A 20951-nucleotide genomic window follows, 5' to 3' on the forward strand; every position below is an offset into this window, starting at 1 on the left:
AGAGCATTGCTTGTTTTGTGTCTTTAATATAACTCTCTTTCCATTTGTGGCATGCAGGATTGGTGAGCTGTTGACAATAGCAACTTGTGAATTTAGAGAAGAGGATGAGGATGCTCAAGTCGTGTTTTGGGAAAACATGAATTTGGTAATGGTGGAGCACACAGGGAAGGTAGCAAATTTTTTTGGGTTTATGGTGGCGGATGAGGCTGGCGCTAACTGGAATGCAGTGAGACGTGTCTTCAACAACGGCAAGGAGATGATTGAAAGGGAAAGGTCATGTTTATGGCATTGGGAAGACAACCTTCGTGTCCACACGCAGAGGTACATCTATAGCCCACATCAAGAAAAGCACAGGGAGATATGTGAGAAGTGGAGGACTGCCCCAAACAAAGAAAGTGCCCTTCAGCAATTTCGCAGGATACGAGCATGGTGGGCAACTGGCAAGGCAGCTGATAGAAACATCCCTAAGCTTGTTAGCTGGTTGAGTTGGTGGCACTATAGGGTTAGTCGATGGGGTCATTTCATTTTAAAGGTAATGTTTGTAAGAGATTATTCATTGTATTATTATGTGCCTCCTACTTATGTGCACTGCATTGTTTTTAATCAATTTCTACCACTCTCTTGTAGGATGGAGAGTCTATTGTCAATGCTCTTGTCCCAAGGACAAATATGTCGGAGACCAAGCATGCAAGCTGGTTGGCAGGGGAGGGGTATAGGCAAAAGATTAGTCTTTATGATGCTTGTGTGACAGATCTAATCAATGCTTACTTCCAATGTGCCAGACAATTGGCTTTCTTGGAAGGAAAATACACAGGTTCTGGGCCTACATTGGAGCTTTTGGTTGAGAGAGCTCTTTCTCGACAAAAAGCAAGTCCATCCCCAATAGCTACCTCACGAGCAGTGGATGATGCAGTAGCAGGGACCCCTATGTTTTCAAATAGGGTAAAATTCAAGGATGAGAATAAAACTATTCGAGCCAAAAGGCCACTACACGACTCGATAGAAGAAAACTTTGGAAACTCTAGCCATAGGCCTGAGTTTAACTATGTGACAAGAGAGAGGTTAGAGCCTGCAATAGAGGTCGATGAGCAATGCAAAGTTTTAGAGAGCCTTGAAAGTGATGTGCATGATACAAAATGGGCCTTGCGAAGGATACCAACAGTGAATCGAGTTGAGTGCAACCACTGGGCATCGGGGAAAAAGTGTAGCTCAAAGTTGCGAGGGGGTGATGTCAGTCCTTGTTTTTGGAGTGATTGTCAACTATCCTCTTGGAAAAAGGAGAAGTATTGCTATTTTTGTAATACAGATGTTAGGCACACTTGGAAAATTACAAAGACAATATTACATCCACCAGAGGATGTCCCTTGTGTTTGGCCCATTGCTAAAGGTACCAAGTTACAAGTGAAAGAAGCCTGCAAACTTATTAGAGCAGGATATGACATTGGTATTCCTCTTGAGTTTTTTCTAGAAAAGGAGCTTGAAAAAGGCACTACTGAGACAAAAAAGGAGGTGAAACAATTTCCATATTGCGACGAGGAATTTCAAAGGCTGCATTTGGTCAAATCACTGCGGCCTTAGATATGCATGCAGAAGTTGTAGGCAGCCATATACATATAGAAGGGGTAAAGGAAACATTTAGTATTAATCCATTGACCAATGGGAGCCAAGACACACCTCTGATAGAGGTCACTATTCAGAAGAATCCAATGTGTTCATGTGTGGAGTTCAGAGATAGAGTGGCCAAGAAAAGACCATATCTTGCATGCAAGCACATATACTTTGTGTTCTTAATGATTCTTGGACAGGATGTGAATAACAATATGCATATTCATCAAGTTTGTATTTCTGAGAGAATTGTAAAAGACATGCTAACTAAGTCTATTAGAAGTCATCCTCAACAGCTTTAGGAACCTGCAACCCACTTTAGTTGAAATATGTATGGGAGTCATGTCATACCAGCTGAACCGTAGTACGAGTTTATTAGTGATTGTTTTGGAAATGTTTTGGTTATTTTATAAATTTTCCTGTCTATTGTCTTTTGTTTGCTAATGGCTCTACAACATTGTGAATACTATAGATTCAACATCTTTTTAGCGAGCCAAGCAATATGGGTTTAATAGTGATTTTTTGTATCTGCACCATTGGTTAGAAAAAAATTTATTGCAATGGTCATTTTAGAACATTTCATGTTTTCTTTGTTTGATTGCTACAGAATTGCACTTTCCACTCTTCTCTTTAACATTGCATGCTCGCTTAACATCATACCATGCCCATACTACCTGCTCACTTTCACAAGAACTTGAGCTCTACTCATTGCTTTGTGCTCGCTGCTCTTGGCTCGCTTTTTGACCACCCCCCAAAGACCTGAACCTATACCAATCTTGGCAGTCCTCTGGTTTGTCCAAAGAGCTTTGTGAAGGATCAACCATAAGAGACATGACTTTTTAGGGGCTATTCTCATAGCCCAAATATGCCTAAACCTGAACTTCCACTGGTTGTTGTGCCAATTAATGATACATCTAGCATTAAGTCTAACATAGAGAGAGGGGGGAGGAGGAAGGGCATGAATGGGTAGGAGGTTAGATTTAGTTTAGATGAAATTGTACAACTAAGTGAGCAAAAGAAAAAAGGGCCTCTAGCATGGATGTAGGGGGAAAGGGAAGGATCCCAGAGGTTGGCTATGTCTTGAATAAGGTCAAGGTTCTAGTTATTTACCTTGTAGATTGTTAGGATCTCCAGTCTAGATAGCCATCTTTTGTGCTCAAAGTGCCAGATGTCAACCCAGGTCCTAAAACCTTTCTTAGAAAGGGCATCAGCTCTTTCATAAAGATGGGGTTGGATAATATTATTTAACACTAAGGAAAGCCATATTGAATCAAGGTGTAAAATAGGGGCTTTGAGTTTGAGGTTTTCTCCCATCTCGAGCAAAGGTTTGAACTTATTCCAGGCCTACCAAATGGCTTTGATGAGGGGGCTTTGATTTACAGTGGTCCACAAAACATAGGAAGGAAGGGAAGATCCTTCCATCTTGAGAATCCTTTGATGGAGTTCTAATGAAGACATCTATTTAACAGGATAGCACAGTCCTCTTTGGGGAAATAGAGGCTTCTCACTATCCATTTGGCAGAAAGTTTGTCTGCCACATCAATGATTTTATATAAACCTAGACCACCGTCATTCTTGTGAAGGGTGCAGTATCTCCAAGCCACTTTAGGAATCTTGTAGCTGTTTGATTCTCAAGTCCCCATAGAAAATTCTTGCACATGGTATTTAAGGTTTTGAGATCACTAGTAGAAGGTCTCCAACAATATACATTACTTTTTGGCCAATAAATTTGTATTCTTGATGGACCATTAGGCATTGCTACATCTTGTCAATAAGCCTTGCACAACTCGACAAATTACTTAATGGTTGATTTTACCTTTGGAATTTGATTTCGCAGTCACTATGAGAAAAGGATCACAAAATGTTTTAGCAGTGTCCTAATGGCAAACTCGCCACCACTTGAATAGACGATGATCTCTTAGATGCAAGCTTATTCAAGATTGACATGGTGCTTAACTAGAGCGACAAGATATCTCAATATCTTGCTTATGGTTGACATGAATAAGCTGCGACGGCTGATCAAGCTAGTTGCACCTTACCAACTAATAAAGCAAGAAAACTGTATAAGCTTTGAAAAGATGATATTTTGCAAAGGTGTGCCCAAGAGGATGAAATCATACTTTTTTTTGGAGGATGCACTTTGGAATTGTAGGAGTTACGAGAGAAGTAATGGCACGAAAGGTCATCCAAGCAGGGTTATGGTGGCCAACATTGTTTAGTGACATCATAGTAGTGGGCTGGCCACGAACTACTTTGCCATGGCTACCAAAAAAGTTGATTCTCATACTATTGCCAAATTCTTTTATAAGCAATATTTGTAGGTTTGGGTTTCCATTGGAATTGGTGAGTGACCAAGGGTCACATTTTATCAATGAGGTGATTGATTACTTCCTCATGATGGGATTCATCGTCGTACACCTTCACCGTACTAGTAACCCACAGGTAAATGGCTAGGGAGAGAGCACCAACAAGACTTTATGTGGCATTTGAACCAAAACCGTTCAAGCCAATTGAACTGATTTTGGGAGCACAAGCTTACAAATGTGCTTAGGGCTTATCGAACATCTTATAAAGTGGTAACTGATTATACACCATTTTGACTAACCTATGGAGTTGATGCCATGATACATATGAAGTAAATAGTATGAATCTTGATGATCACAATCAGTGAGAGAATGACTTAGAATGCTATGGCTGAGTGATTGATTGACCTTGAGAAATTGGAAGAAATTAGACTATTGGCCATGTGCATGGTTTAATAGTAGGAAAGTTTTGAAGGAAAAAAAGGTTCGACTAGAACATTAAGGACAAGGAACTTAACGAAGGAAATCTAATTCTTCTATTTTGGAACGAGAAGCAATAGTAAATTGAAAAACTACTATGGACAGTTGACCCAAGACATGCTTGCCCAAATCCATAGAAAAAGAAAAGGGAAAAAGGAAGAGGAAAAAGTGAAGAGAAAAGCCCTAGCCAAGGCTAAACTATGCTTCTAGGGAAAGACTCTATTAACAAACATGGCTGCACTAGTCTCCCTTGATGATGATGAATTGGATATTGATCTTGCACGGGTCAAGATTCAAGTGTCTTGCTCTGCGAGAAACTGTACCTTGAGCATTGCTCTAATAACATAAGGACAAGCTAAAACTTGCTATCGTTTTGAAACATGGGAAGATTTGTGTAAACTAGAACTAGAACCCACCAAGGCTAAGGCTAAGGCTTGTAGCTTCCACTCAAGTATGGTAAAGGTTGAAGGAAAATTAAAAGTGCATATTATTGTCATAACTCTACAACAAAATCAAAATATCGCATAGCTTGGTAGAGAACGAGACAATGAGACAAGAAAGAGGTTGAAGAAGTTTCAAAGGAGGAGAATTCACATCAAGTGAGTTTAATGCCTAGTATTACAAGGAGCATGGGATCAAGAGATATTTGATAGTTGCTTATGCTCTACAACAAAATGGTGTTGTGGAGCGTAAGAATTGCGCAGTTGTGGGAAATGGAGCGGATGCTCAAAGGTAAACTTTGAATGCATAATTCTTTTTGGAGGGGAGCGTTTGGGAAAAGATAGTAAAAACTATTAGCACCTAGTGGGTTTGCAAGGCCAAAGCATAAGTTTGATGGTACATGGGTTAAGTACAAGGCAAGGCTTGTTGTGAAGGGTTTTGCATAGTTCAAGGGCTTCGACTTTCTTGGCCATAATACGATGTCGTCAACTACGTAAGTATATAATAATGAGTGCTTTGGCCTTTGTAAGCATATAACTTATGGTTTGCTAGCATAAAACTTATGGTTATATTTATGCACATAATTCCAGAAGAGCCATGGAATGACGAGAAACATGAAGGATGCGATGTGGATGGTGTTGGTGTTAGTGAGTAACTAGTATATAGGATTTCATATTTTTTGTAAGAGCTATGCTCATATTTTTTGTAAGAGCTTCACTCATGTTTTTTGGTAAGAGCTTCACATATATTTTTTGTAAGATAACGATGTAAACAATTTGCACATATATTGCTAATAAGTTCGATAATGTTTTGTGCATTCTCTATTTTTTGTAAGATAACGATGTAAATACTTTGCACATATATTGCAAATAATTTTGATAATGTTTTGTGCATGAGTCTATGTAAGATAACTTTGTAAATACCATGTTTATTTCTGATAAGTTTGATAATGCTTTCTATCACAAATTGTTTAGTTTTAAGCTAATGTATCTATTTTAATATGTTTGATAATGTTTTGTGTATTCTCTATGTAAGATAACTTTGTAAATACTTTGTAAGATGCACATATATTTCTAATAAGTTTGATAATGTTTTGGGCATTCTCTATGTTATATTGTTGAGTTTTAAGCTAATGTATATATTTTCTGAGTACCTAGCTAGGTACTCATAAAATAGATACCTGGCTAGGTACTGTGGGTAAAATGGGATAGGTTGGGGCAAACTGCACCAACCTATCTCATAGTGCCTAGAATTTTTTCCTAGTTTCGGTATAACCCTCAAAATAGTCTTTGTGATAATCTTACCAGACTCGCTATGGTCATTAGTATAGGCATCGGCACATCTAACCAGAAACATTTGTATAAAGCTTGATACTCGATGCCTATACCAACTATTTTATCGATGGTTTATTGGGATTGTTATGGATGTTGTTATTGACACTGAGGTTAGCTTGGGAAAAAACTTGACCATAAAACACCATATTAGATAATTTGGGAAAAATCCCATTCCCATTTGAAAAATGGGAGCATGGTGAACTTGTCCAAAAGTTTGTCAAAACCCCCTCATGTGACATATCATCGGAAAGATCTTGAAGAGTAGAATCTAAATCTACGATCTTCGACAAATTTGGAGTTAGTATGTTTACGATATGTCCAAAACTATATGGAGTAATTGATTCCCAAAATGTGAGATTTTTCCCAAATTACCTAATATTGACTTATAAGTAGAATCGTCAGTATATTGGATAGATCTCTTGTAGTGTCTTTCAAGCTAGGATGGGATATTTAAAGTATGTAGACTACACATGTTTCCATCGTGACTAGTTTTGAGGATTTTGATGCATCTATGAAGAATAATCATTGTTTTTATGCATCAACACTAGCTAGACAAACTAGGCAGCATGATATAGATGTGGTGCAAATGATGATGGAGTTGATGCCTCTCTCAAAACAACCATAATAGGCCCTTTATATAGAAATTAAGATAACCTCATGATGTCTGGTCAAATAGTAAATAGAATATCCAATAGCTTTGGATATGACCATTGTAGATTATAGGTCTACATGTTTGCTTACAAAAAGAAAGAAAGTGATGACCTTATGTAACAATGTTTTCTTTATGTTAGTGTCTAATAATTTGAAATATATAACAATATACTTGTGATGGTTAAAAAATTGTAAGATTCATTCAATGTACAGATTTAAGGTCATTTAATGATATTCTAGCTAGCTCACATCTTTGCCATGCTAGAAATGTTCTATGAGAAGAGTACTTTATTAATAGCCTTTTTCTTGGATGTAGACTCCTTGTGGCTGCAACTAGTATGTATTGACAACATAACCTATTGGTGTCCATTTTCTCCTCAAACATAGGGTATAATTTTTTCTTGCATTTAGACTCCTTGTGAGTGTAACCACTATATATTGACAACATAACCTATTGGTGCCTCAAGCATAGGGTAAAGGGGGGCAATATAAGAACACTTTGACAAATTAAAATTTTTGCCTCTCGTTTGTGGTCGTTTTTCATGAAAGTTAGAATCCTTAAGAGGTTCAAAACCACAATGATGCTCCAATAATTATATTTTAAAGACTAATATTGGAGATGATGAATTTCATGTGACCAATATTAGAAATGATGCATTTCAATATTGGTGCTTTAAATTTGGGTTAAGTTTGGAATGAAGACCAAGGCCAGGTCAATAATAGAAGAACACATGGAGATAAGAACAAGCACATAGTTTTAGCCTTGTTTTAGCCAATCAATTTGAGAAACAAGCACAATTCTCCTAAGAGTTTTTTAAAAGTTCTTTAACAAAACATCCCACATTCTTTTATTAATGTAGGTCGTGGGGGCTCGTTTTGGCTACATTCTCTTGCTGGTTTGCTTCTTACCCTAAATGGACAACATTTTGTTAAGTTCTTGGATATTCAATGATCACTAGAAGAAAAAGAGTAACATGATTAATGGTTGGCAAGAAAGCATGGAAAAGTGTCATTTTCTCATTAAAATAAAAGGATGACTAAATGATCTCTAAGAGAAAAAGTGTAACACAATTCTCAATGGTTGATAAGAAATGGTTGATAAGAAAGCATGGCAAAATGTCATTTTCTCATTAAGTAAAAGGTCATTGACATTGCCCACCCAACGTTCCTTTATTAACTATAATTTAACAACATTAATTTTGGCCTCATTCGCTTGACTAGGTGGACCCTCAAGCTTACATGAAGGGTTATACTTTTCCTTCACACGTGTCTAGTTCTTTTTGTTACTTGTTCATGCTAGTTATTTTTATTACATGTCCATTCATTGTTTCAAATTTTCTCACTTTTCCTAAAGAAATGTAGGTTTGACTTGGTATCAAAGGTACAATGTTGCATTCTCTTTCCTCTCATTTTCTTGACTAGGTGGACCACCACCCACATGCTTACATTTTCCTGACTAGGTGGACCACCACCCCACAAGCTTACATGTTTTATGATACTTTTTCTTTATAAGTGCCTATTTCATTTTATTATTGGTTCATGCCACTTATTTTTATTACATGTCCATTTAATTGTATCAAGTCTTCTCTAACTTATGTATCCTAATTTAAGTGAATATAATACTCTCTTTTTTTTATTGTTTTTGTTTTTTTTGTGTGTGTGTGTGTGTGTGTTGTTGGGGAGAGAGGGCCGAGGGGGTGTGCCATGTGTTAAAGGGCATGTGTTAAAGGGAAACATTTTGTTGAGTCCCCTCATATCACGTGTGTGCAAAAGGTATTTATAAAATTGCCCATGCCCAAATCTTGACTCCTTAAAATGAACCCCCCTCCATCGCTTGATAAGCTTTTGGATTAATTTGTGCCTAACATCAAAATGCATAATTGATGAAACCCCTTGCATATCCTTGGGTGAAACTTCCTAAGTAAGAAATAGTACGATTGGGACACAACACTTGGCATTTTGATCATACATTTATACCTACTAGTGGACTAACCCGTGCTTCGCAAGTATATAATTCCCCACTTGATATTTTTCAAATTCCTAGAATTATAGGACCTTATCCCTCTTCCCAGAGTAATAGGAGCCTTCCCCTTAACCTCCAAATTGCATCCGGAACCCCCAAGTTCTTGCCACATGGCAGCTTTGTAAAACTCTTCATATATATATATATATATATATATATAGAAGATAGAGATAGAGTTAGAGATATAGAGATAGTGTCAATTAGATGGATAGCTCGAGTGGGCCTAACCTACCTACTATATATTTATTATATATTTTCTATATAATAAAAAAAATATATACATTTTAGATATTATAATAATAAAATATTTAATTTTAATATTTATTTATTTACATAATAAACATGTAATTTTATTCTATGTTATATATATATATGTATATATAGATTATATAAAAAGTATATTATGTATTTAAATATTCTCTCTCTTTCTCTCTCTCCGCTATAGATATATACATAGTATACTCTTTACATAATCTATCTATCTATCTATATATATGTATGTATGTATTTATATATTTACATACATTTGCACAAACAAACATATATATACATACATACATCTATATCATATTATATTATATAGAGAGTATAATGTATATATATCTATCTGAGAGAGAGAGAGAGAGAGAGAGAGAGAGAGAGAATATTGCAATACATACATACATACATACATACATATAAATATAAATGTAATATAATATAATATATATATATAAATACATGTATATATTGAAAGAGAGAATATACATATATATATATATATATAATTATTTAATTATTTAAAAAATCAACATATTTATCATAATAAAACACACACAAACAAATTATATATATATTGTATAGTTATATACACATTATACTCTTTATATAATATAATATAATATATATATGTATATTACACACACACACACATGAACGTGTGTGCATATGTGAATGTATATGTGTGTGTGCGGGCATGTGAATTTTTTTATGTGAGCATTTTTGTGTATATGTGTGTGTATGTGCATACGTACATGTGTGTGAGAGTGTGTGCATGTACACATGCAAATGTGTGTCCACGTGTGCATCTATGTATACATGTGTGCATGCATGTGTGCCTATCGATGCGTGTGCACATGTATATGTGTGTGCGGCCATGTGAATTTTTTGTGTATATGTGTGTGCACGTGCACACACATATGTGTGTGAGTGTGTGTGCATGTGCACGTGCAAATGTGTGTGCACATGTGCATCTATGTATACATGTGTGCATGCATGTGTGCCTATCGATGTGTGTGCACATGTATTTTTTTATGTCAGTTAGTGTATACATGTATATATATTGTGCACATGTATTTTTTTATGTCTGTTAGTGTATACATGTATATATATGTAAGTTTATATGCATGTATGTGTATGTGCGAGTTTGAGTAAGTGTGTGCGCGTAAGTGTGCATATTTGTGTATGTGCACGTGTGTGCGAGTGTGTGTGTGTTTTTTTGTGTGCATGTGTGTGTGGTGCGTTGTGTGCATGCACATGCATGTGTTTATATTGGCATACATATAGATATATTTATATATACATACTTATAAATATATAAATATGTGTGTGTGTGCTCTCTCTCACACACATGTGCACATAATACAATACTATATGTGTGTGTATGTGTATGCACACATGTTTGAGTGGGTAGCTTCGATGATGGACCAACTCCACAAGATCTACATTCTCTAAAGAAAAGTAGCCTTGACTTGGCATCTTTGACTTGGCATCCAAAATTTTCCTAAAGATGTTGTTGTACATACCCAATATCGGAGAAAAACTCTCTCCATTGTGTCAAGACCAAGCTCTTCTTACCCACCATGGGTGTTGTGGTGGGTTGGTTAAGGGAGAACGCGAGGAACTAAAAGGTTTTGGGCTCGATCCATGCCCAGCATAGGCCGTAGGTGGAAAGCTTATAAGGCATTTCAACTAGAACGGAGAGGTGCAAAGCCTATAGGGCATTTCCTGAGTACCCTTGTCCTGTGATGCAACACTTGAAGGCTAAACACATTATTAAAAAGGGAAAAAAAAGGATCAATGTGGAGGCTAAGCACATTATTAAAAAGAAAAAAAGACAAAATAAAAGATTGAAGGCTAAACACATTATTAAGAAGGGAAAAAAACAGATCAATGTGCAGGCTAAACACATTATTAAGAAGGGAAAAAAAAAGATCAATGTGCAGGCTAAACACATTATTAAGAAGGCAAAATAAAAGATCAATCTGCAAGCTAAGCACATTATTAAAGGAAGGGGAAAAAAAAGATGAAGCTCTGTATGCAAGGGGCTAATACCACAGGGCCAAGATGAAGCTTATTGTCATCTCGCTCCTTGTATGTGTTTTGGGTGGAAGACAGGCGAGCTCATCTTCGTCGTCTTTCTTTGAAGCACCATGGTCTTTCACGCTCAACGCATCAGACCCCGCGCCATGCACGAACCTTGAGGGCAACTTTTCCACCCTCTGCTGCACCAACCTTCAGGGTAATGTCTCCACCCTCTGCTTCGTGGGTTCTCGTTCAGCTTCTGGCAACACCTCCGCCCACACTCTAGCCCTCCTAATCTCCAGCTCGAGCTTCGACTACCTCGATCAGCAAGTCGTGTGGACGGCCAACAGGCAACGGCCAGTTTCGGATGGGGCCAAAGTGGAACTCGGACAAGACGGCGACCTCGCTCTCTACGAGGGCAATGGAACCCTCATCTGGTCTTCTAACACTCTGCAGAAAGGAGTATCCAGCATTCAAATAGATGCATACTATGCGGGTCGTTTGGTCTTGCAGAACAGCAGCAATGGAACTCTGTGGAGCACCTTCGACTCCCCCACCGACACCATCATGCAGAATCAAACGCTCTACCCTGGAAACAAACTGGTAAGCAACCTCTCCTCTTCTGATCCTTCAGAAGGGCCTTATTCTCTTGTCCTTGAGCCCGGAGGGCTTGTCCTGTACTTTGATACTGGATTAGGATGGCTCCTACCATACTGGACATGGGGCATCTATGGTTTCAATGACCTTCGCAATGTTTTACACACTTGTAATCACCCATTTGATGCCGTCTTCTACGAATACGGCATCATTTTCTCACCTGACCCCGATGAGGATAGCAATTCCACATCCCCTCAATTGTGTGCTATTTCCAACACAAGCAGCAACTACGTATATTACTTCAATCCTGATGAAACCAGTGCCTCTCCCTCGTCTCCGGGTCCCACTTTTCTCAGACTAGAGGCTGATGGAGCTCTGCACTCCTATTCGTGGTCCGGCAACGGGTGGCTCTTGGAATATAATCCTTTTGCTGACCAGTGCCTTCTTCCCAACAGATGTGGCCCTTATGGCATGTGTACATCACCGAGTGCATGTAGTTGCCCACAGAATGCTTCATCAGGAGGGCTTCGCTTCTCCCAAAACTCTGATACAATCGGCTGTATTCCTCTTACACCTCTCTCCTTTCCCACACCTTGCAACCTCTCTAGCACTAACTCCACTATGACTTTCTTAGAGCTCACTGGAGTTGAGTACTTCACCAACCAGTACCTCCCACCTGATTTCGCATCGGTAACTGTCACAGAATGCAAGGCAGCATGCCTGAAAAACTGCTCTTGCAAGGCTACCTTTTACTACAATGAGTCTAGATCTTGCTACTTCGCATCTGATCAGCTATGGACCATGCACAAGACAAACAACCAAAGTCATCTAGCCTTCATCAAGGTGGAGATATCAACAAGTAGTGAAGCGGCAGGACTCCAGTCCACATCAAGTGGCCATACCAAAATTGTAGCAATTTCTGTTTCTTTTGGCCTGATGTTCACTTTGGTGGCGGCTTTGTTTTTTGTCTACTGGGTTAAATCAAGCAAAGGCGTCATCCCTGAGGATGAGGCGGCTTTGCACCATATGGAAGAGCAAGATCTAGACACTATTGATTTCAAGAGGTTCACATTCAAAGAGCTACACGATGCAACATCAGGGTTTACTTCTAGGAGGCTTGGCGCTGGGGGTTTTGGTGAGGTGTTTGAAGGGCAGCTCCTAGGCAGGACAGTTGCTGTCAAAAGACTGAAAAATGATGACAATTTCGATTTCAGAGCAGAGGTGGAAGCTATGGGTACTGTAAACCATGTGAACTTGGTGCATCTTGAAGGTTTTTGTGCTGAAGAATCTCATCGCCTTCTGGTGTATGAGTACATGCCCAATGGCTCCCTAGATACTTGGATCTTCAAGCCCGACAGGTCCTTGCCATGGGATATGCGTTTACAGATTGCCAAAGGAATAGCTAATTGCCTCGTATATTTGCATGAACAGTGCCGTGATTGCATTTTGCATTTAGATATCAAGCCTCAAAATGTCCTCTTGGATGGCAAGTTTTGTGCAAAGCTCTCTGACTTTGGGCTGTCCAAGCTACTAAGCAGGGATGAGGCTACACTTTCACCAATGCATGTCCGGGGAACACGTGGTTACATTGCTCCAGAGCTATTTGCTGGACGTGTTGCAACACCCAAAGCTGATGTTTACAGCTTTGGAATGGTATTGTGGGAGCTTGTTAGTGGTCAAAGGGTGGTGGAACCACAAATCAGTGACTCATTCCGTCCAGAACAGGCATTTCCCAAAGTGGAAGTAGGGGCATGGGATGAGGTGATTGATCCTGCAGTCTACAGAGAAGTAGAGCATGATGAGAGACGACTGTTGCAAGTGAAGAACACCATGAGATTGGCTTATTGGTGTATCCAATATGACCAAGATAAGAGACCTGCAATGAGTAGCCTGTCACAGCAGCTACAAAGTGGACAAGAAGTGCCCAATCCCCCACTTTCCCGCACTTTTATGTCAAACTGGGCTGATTTTTTGAGCTCAGTGAATGCAGCCAGTATCATACAAGCAGTATCACTGTCTTGTCCAAGGTGATCTTTGAATGAATGCTGTAAAAAAGAAGTCCATCATGTCTGCTGAATGCCAACTTCTAATCTCAAACCTTCATAAAATATTGGTCTCTACCAGTGGATAAAAATCAGAGCCGCCTCTAATGAGTATGATGATTCACCTTTCTACCAAAATTGAACATGGCTAGCTTCAAGACAGTAAAAAGCCTCCACCATCATCTGTGCCATCTTGAGCCTACAACTGTGGTAGACAACATCACAGAAAGCCTTAACTCGTGTTTTAATGCCTTATGTTTCATTAGCCTTCTTGATTGAACCACTTGGTTGCAAACTGGTTCCTTCCCGTGCTAGAGAAAAACTTTTTTCCCAGCTAGTGAGAAAATGGACAAGTTGGAGTACAATCAGTTTCCCCTATTCAAAATCTCATTATTAACGGGTTTTTAGAACTAAAAACCTATAAATTTTATGGGTTTTTGTAAAGATGAGTAAATTTAATTAGTTTTTTTGAATTTTAACTGGTACAAAATACATTAAAGGACGGTTTTTTTCTTTCCTTCCCTTCCCTTTGCTTTGCCCCTTCAACACTTAATCTTTGGACACCTTTCCTTCTTTCCCCTTTGCTTTCCTCGTTTTGGCCCTTTTGTTCTTCATTAAAATCTTCAAGGTGTAAATACAAAAAACGTAGATAAGTTAGATGTTAAATGTATATTTGAAAAAAAAGCATCATTTTTGTAAAAAAAATTCCGAGGAAAAAGCACCTCCGTGCACGAAGCAAGATTTTGATTGAGCCACCTATTCTCTCCACTATAGGGAAGTTCCCATAGGCAGTGTCAGAAGTAAACTTTTCTTTCTAACTAGTGAAAAAAAGGATGAACCTTTTGTAATTGGAAAAATGCATAGATTAATCAGTTTTATTACTAAAATTTTAAAATTCTGAATCTTTAAATTCAAGGGTAGGGAAAATTATAATTGGTTTTTACCTTGGGTAGCCTAACACCCTTGCACAAACACAAACAAGGGTGTGAGGCCACATGCACATCGGTAAAAAAAAGCTGGACGATGTTATGGCTTGCTAAAGCTAGCATTGGAGGATACTCTGAGTTGCAATGTATTCGCTTACTGCTCATCTGTTGCCAGTACCTACAGCAGCATATATATTGGAATTCCTCCAAGGCTCCCTTGCTACTAAGAGTCACGTTGTATTCACTTACTGCTCATTTGATGCCCATATACCTACAACAGCATATGATGCGAGTAGTGTAGTGTAGCTCATCTACACCTATGCCATATACTTAAAAGGTGGTGATGGTGCACTCGGCCTCTCACGTACACGACCTTGGACGTTGTCAGCCATGGCCTGGAGCCTCTTCAGATGAGTGGCCAAACAACCCCGCACGACTCTTGTATTAGAGATGAAATCATTACAAATATAATAGGAGGCTCAGCTTGCACGGCCCTCAGCCATCCACCGTCTCCTACCATCTACATGTTGAAGTACATCCACGCGTAGAAAGTGCCAATGCTGATGCCAAAATTTGCAAGCTTTATCCCTAGTTTCTCATCGACATGATCGGTCCTCGACAGTCCCAACACGACATTAGTGCACTTCACTTTGGTGTGCGCAATGCCTTACATGTGAAGAAAGTCTAGGCCTTTTAAGATGGACCCTTGCCTCCGATTCTAGCAGATAGCCCTGCTCTTGCACCAACCCTTCTGGCCGCCATGTACTCCAAGAACACCCTTTTCACAAGATGGCCACCTCGTTCTCCACATCCTCCTTCCACGCTAAGGTATCACAGAGCGCCATCTTCGCTGCCAATTGGCATCCTGAGGTGGAGTCCATGGCCAGGTGCACCGTGTCGCACCGAGTACATTTTGCAAGCTTGTATATGCTTGTATATGTTTGTATATGCTTGAGAATCCCCAACTACCTCATGCATAAGATGTCTTGGTGCATAAACGCAAGCAAGTACTCTCTCTCTCTCTCTCTCTCTCTCTCTCACACACACACACACATACACACATCATTATCATCATCATCAAAACCAGGTGCACTCCATGCTCTGAAGCTTGCAAAACAAGATTGTTTTTTTTAATTCTTTTATCGTGTTTTGTGTGAGTGCTTGGGTAGCATACTTCGTGTATTTGAAATGCTACAATGAACATGAATTTGAAAGCATACTTGGAAGCAATGTTAGACTAACATTCACAATCGATGAGCTTAAAGCGTTCAATGGGGATTCAAAAGTACCTCGTAATTTAGAAAATTACAAATTCATTACCACATTTGAAAATGAGTTTTGTATCATTAATCAATACGTAGGACTAATGGTCGCCTTCAACACTGAAGGTGTTTTGGTCCACTTCCGATATCGAAAGTGCTATTTGGGAAACGGGGGAAGGGTACATTCTTCTATGTTTATTAAATTTCAGGGAGGACTGTGCTAAGTCCCCGCCATACTTTATGTATGGTTTTTTTTTAACTTCACTCACATAAAAATCCTATGGCTTAATGAATGACGTGTAACTCAGATTCAAATGTGGTATGAATTTGGAATTATCTACCTTGCGATGTACTCTGTGATCTCTGTCAATGTCCATCGATTCTTCACGACGTCGAATATAATCATAGGCTTGATGTTCATGCTCATTTGAGCTCTATAAGCTGTTCATATAAACTTCAAAAAGACACGCATACGAAGAGGACGTACTGTAGAAATGGTATGGCTTGTAGTGTCCATCTTCATTCAAGAGCTTCAAGATGTTTATACCTGAACGGAAGGACACACGTTCTTTCAAAGTATGTTGACAATGCACAAGTGTAAGCAATCAAGAGGATAAGGGTGCCTAAGCATTCTAGTTCTCAATTTGAGCCATGAAAATTACACTAAAGGATAGTTGTTTTCTGACACTTACTCCTATGTATCATGTAGGCAATGACAAACAACCATCTACTTTGAGTTGACTAATCATAAATAGGAAAATCTACTTATTTTGAGTAATTCAAAGACTAATTTCAAAGGGGATATTCACAATCAACTTGCATTTTTGCCTAAGTCGATGGTGCTAATGTTTTGGATTAAGAGTGTTGCAAAGCTTTGCAAGTTCTTAATGTTGAGTGAAGCAAGTGTCTCTCTCTCTTCTCTCTCAAGAGCAGGATCTATTTGTAGCATTAGGATAGAGGGCATTAAGGTTCTTTTGGTTTTTCTTGTTTGTTTATTTTTGTCACCACAATTAGAATTAGTAGGTTCTCGTGTATGTACTAGTGTTTATTTGTTTATTTTTTGTCATCACAATCAAAATAAGTAGGTTCTCATGTGTATACTAGTGTTTGATGTGTGGTTGATACTCCTCCCCTTTGTTGCCTTTGGTTGCTATACTCTCTCATCCTTCGGATTTGAAGGGAATGGTTCACAAGGTTTGTCTTGGGTAATACGCTTTCTTTGCCTGGATATTTCTCTACACTTTCGGACCTATGGACAGGTTCCATAGTGTGGACATGACACCTCACAAGGGATTTACGTCTACGCCAAGGGTCATGTGGATTGGCACCTCATGGTAGGGGACTGATGTCTACCAGGGGCCAGTAGGCTGGATATGAGAGGCTAAGGATTTTGGTACGCGCCCATGTCCACATTACGGTATTCTAGTTGGCCTGGGGATGTAATATCTATGCCCAGAATGATCGCCTGCTACTACAAGCTAAATGAAAGGGAGATCAACCAATACATTCTTATGCATGGCATACTTGCATGTCTAGAACTATTTTCGTGTGAAATATTTTACTGTCTGCAAGATCTACATGTATAGTTTATGTTCAAGGGACGCCCTCTCGTGGAGCTGTGTGCATGAATCTGTAGTATGACCTCGCTTGTGGGCTGTAGACAGGTGGTAGGTGTGACCCTAAACTCTTTGTTTAAGCTTATTTGTATTTTAGCTCATTGTGCTGCTTTGCATGTCCCCACTTCATTAAAGAACGGCCGAACAACATATAATTGAGTTTCAACATCCACACTATATTAAAGACTGAGTAGACATGTTATAAGTGAGTTTGGGCACTTAATGGATGGCGGCCAAACAAACTCTCAAATCAATTACTCTTTTGAGTAAAAGAGTGTGGACAACTTAGTGGGCACCCTCTCCACTTATGGGAGAGGTGTGGCTCTAGTTGAGGTGGCCCAATGGTCACCCACTATTCATTTGGAAAGGCTTATCCTCTCCTTCCCTTCATGGGAGTTAGGTGCCTACTTCATGGTGAGGAGATAAGTGAAGACAATTTTCAGCATAGCCATTCCATACACGTACTTTTTGGTATGGTTTCTTGCTTCTCCAACTCTTGGAACAACTGGCAATGAGTGTTGCACTTCTATTCAGCCCCTAGGACTCCTTTTCAATTGCGTTCTCTTGAAGATGTACATGTTGAAAATGCTTTGGAGCATTTCTATCACCAATAATTTGATTAAAAAGGTGATTTCTTCTCTCAAGACCGGAAAATTCAACGGTGGTAAGAGCTTTCACAAATTCTCTCTACCTACTTTACATTCGCATGCTTGACCATTACGCTCTTCTATGGCTCGGCGTGGCACACACATGCTTGTGTATGCATGCCAGTGGAGCATAGTTGCTTGTGGTGGCAAGACACTGGGGATTGGGGAGTGAGGTTCTTCGTGACAAAAGCTATGGACTCAACCTCTACTTTAACAAAACATGTTTGCAAATGTTTTCATTGCATGGATGTCATTGGAAATCTGGCACGTGATGCCCAACTTGTATCTTGAGAAATCCTTGATAATAGAAACATATTACAAGGGGAGCTCTCAACATATCCTCCAAGACTTGGTTGACTCTCTCAATCTGACCATTAGTTTGTAGATGACTACTCATTTAGAGTTACATGCCAAGTTTAACAAAAAAATGTTGCCAAAAATTACCTGTAAACCGCGGATCTCTATCCAACACAATTGATTTTGGCAAGCCATATAATCTAAACACGTTGGCAATAAATAAATCCGCTACTTGTGGAGCTTCAACTTTGTTCAAAGTAGGAACAAAATGTGCCACCTTAGAGAATTTATCCACAATGCCAAAGATAGCATTATAACCTTTCTTGGTTCGGGGTAAACCCATAATGAAATCCATGGAAATACTCTACCATTTCTTCTCTGGAATACGTAACGGATGTAACAATCCTCCTGACGATTTCACACGCTCGAATTTAGTAACCTGACTGTAAACAACGTGTCACATAATAATTAATATGTTTCTTCAACTGTGGCCACCAATAGAAATGTTTAATGAGCTCAATTGTTTTCTTAATTCTCGGGTGTCCAGCACATGAACTATCGTGACATTCTTGTGTCACTAATACCCTCAAATTATCTAAGTCTAGAACGCATATCTTGCCGTTCCTCTTGAGAATTCCATTCTCAATGGTCAATCTACGTTTACCAAACAATAAATCAGACGGGGCTCATCTACTTCGCTAGCCTTATTCCATAACGATTGAACATACAGATTTGTCTTTTGAGCTTCACGTATTCTATGAATGATCTCATTCTTGAGTATACTAAAACTCATCTGATACATTATATGAGACAATGCATCAGCAACATTCTCTTTTCCTCGTCTATATAAGATTTTCATGTGAAACTCTTGCATCAATTCGGCCAATCTTTTTTGATAGCATCTTAAATCTAGTTGGTTACAAAAATACTTTAGTGTATCATGATCCATGTATACCTTAAATCTAGTTGGTTACAAAAATACTTTAGTGTATCATGATCCATGTATACCTTAAACTCGGCTCCATACAAGTAATGCAAGCACACCTTGAGTGCATGGATAACTACATACAATTCAAGCTCATGTGTGGGCTGATAGAATGTGCAGCAAAAGAAGGGAAAGTGGAAACACAGGAGAGAGAGAGAGAGAGAGAGAGAGAGAGAGAGAGAGAGAGAGGAAACACAAGTGAGAACTTGCTCTCAATAACATCACCAAAAGGAATACATGTCCCTGAGCAAGAGGGGAGAACCTTGTATGTGAGGGACTGCAGCTAGACAAGCTAGGCAAGCAATGCTAAGCAGTGAAATATGAGGGAGGCATGCCGACTATATATACCTCTACATGAAGGCAGCCGACTGGAGCTAAAATACCTACACAACTGTACCGAGGACTCCATAAAACGGGGAAAAATATGGGAAAATATATGTGAGAGGTGACCAACCCCTCAGACTAACATGGTCAGTCCTAGAGGCTAAAATAGGACACCAAATAGGAAGCCAGCAAGTAGGGGATGATGTCTAACACCCCCTCTCAGCACCGGATGCTGAGCAAACTCCAAGAAGCTAGAGACGTCGTCCTCGATCAAAGATGAAAGACTGCAAAAACAGGTACCAAGAAAGCTTGACAAGCAATCTCCTCAGCAACTCAGCTACAAAAGCAACAGAACAAGCTGCCAGGTACACTGCTCCTTTGGAAGAAAACAACCATATAGGCTGCGACATGCTGCTTCAAATAATGGTTCTAAACCCAAGTGTAAGAACACTCCCCGAAGTCAAATGTCGTGTATCCAGCCTGGAGAAGGTATGAAAAACCTCAAAACCTCAAAACCAAGATCAGATCCTGTATATAATCAATCCTGGGAGAAGCAAGCTGCTCCTCACTGGACTGCTTCCCTTCCTCATTGTTGTGAGGAGTCTATCTCTGCATCTCTTTGTGATGCTTTTGAGGATGCCCCTCCCCCTGCCAGTTCTGCATGCTTGTTGTTTTGGAGGATGGTTTTCTGGACCCAGTGGAATGCTTTGGATCTATGGTTGCTAACCGTGCTTGGGGCACAATGGTACTTCCAGAGTTTTTTGGATTTGGATCAAAATTAGGTTGGGCTTGTACCAATCCGGCGATATCTTTTTTTAAGAGGGGGATGTGGAGTCCTTTCATCTTGCGATGCCCACCTCAGTGGTGTGTACTTATGTACAGCATTGGGCAACTCATGTTATTATGGAGTTTGAGCAGATGGACCCCATCGTTTCTACAGAGTCTTTACATCTTGCGATGCCGACCTTTTCAGAGGATGCTTTTATACAGCATTTGGCTACTCTTTGTACAGAGTTGGAGCAGATTGACTCTATTTCTTTTCAGTGGTAACAAAGTCCTCAAAAGCATCATAGATAGCAGAAGACTGTTCTAGAAGTAGAACCAGATCCCAAGAATCAGCAACAACAAATAAAGA

The 20951-nt window shown here is 39.3% G+C and overlaps 1 protein-coding gene across 1 annotated transcript; it reads left to right on the forward strand.

Moving 5' to 3' along the window:
- Positions 1 to 11100: 11100 nt before the first annotated feature.
- LOC147623931 (G-type lectin S-receptor-like serine/threonine-protein kinase SD2-5) lies at positions 11101 to 14253 on the forward strand. The gene has a single exon (XM_086820573.1). It carries the CDS (start codon positions 11163 to 11165, stop codon positions 13746 to 13748), a length of 2586 nt encoding a protein of 861 aa, XP_086676699.1. The 5' UTR covers positions 11101 to 11162; the 3' UTR covers positions 13749 to 14253.
- Positions 14254 to 20951: the final 6698 nt, after the last annotated feature.

The sequence above is a fragment of the Cibotium barometz genome, chromosome 26 (assembly GCF_041138505.1).
Source record: "Cibotium barometz isolate CiBa-2024 chromosome 26, ASM4113850v1, whole genome shotgun sequence".
Classification (NCBI taxonomy): Eukaryota; Viridiplantae; Streptophyta; class Polypodiopsida; order Cyatheales; family Cibotiaceae; genus Cibotium; species Cibotium barometz.

What these genes read in the sequence shown, in the direction of transcription:
- LOC147623931 (XM_086820573.1), top strand. Translation starts at nt 11,163, where the DNA reads ATGAAGCTTATTGTCATCTCGCTCCTTGTATGTGTTTTGGGTGGAAGA.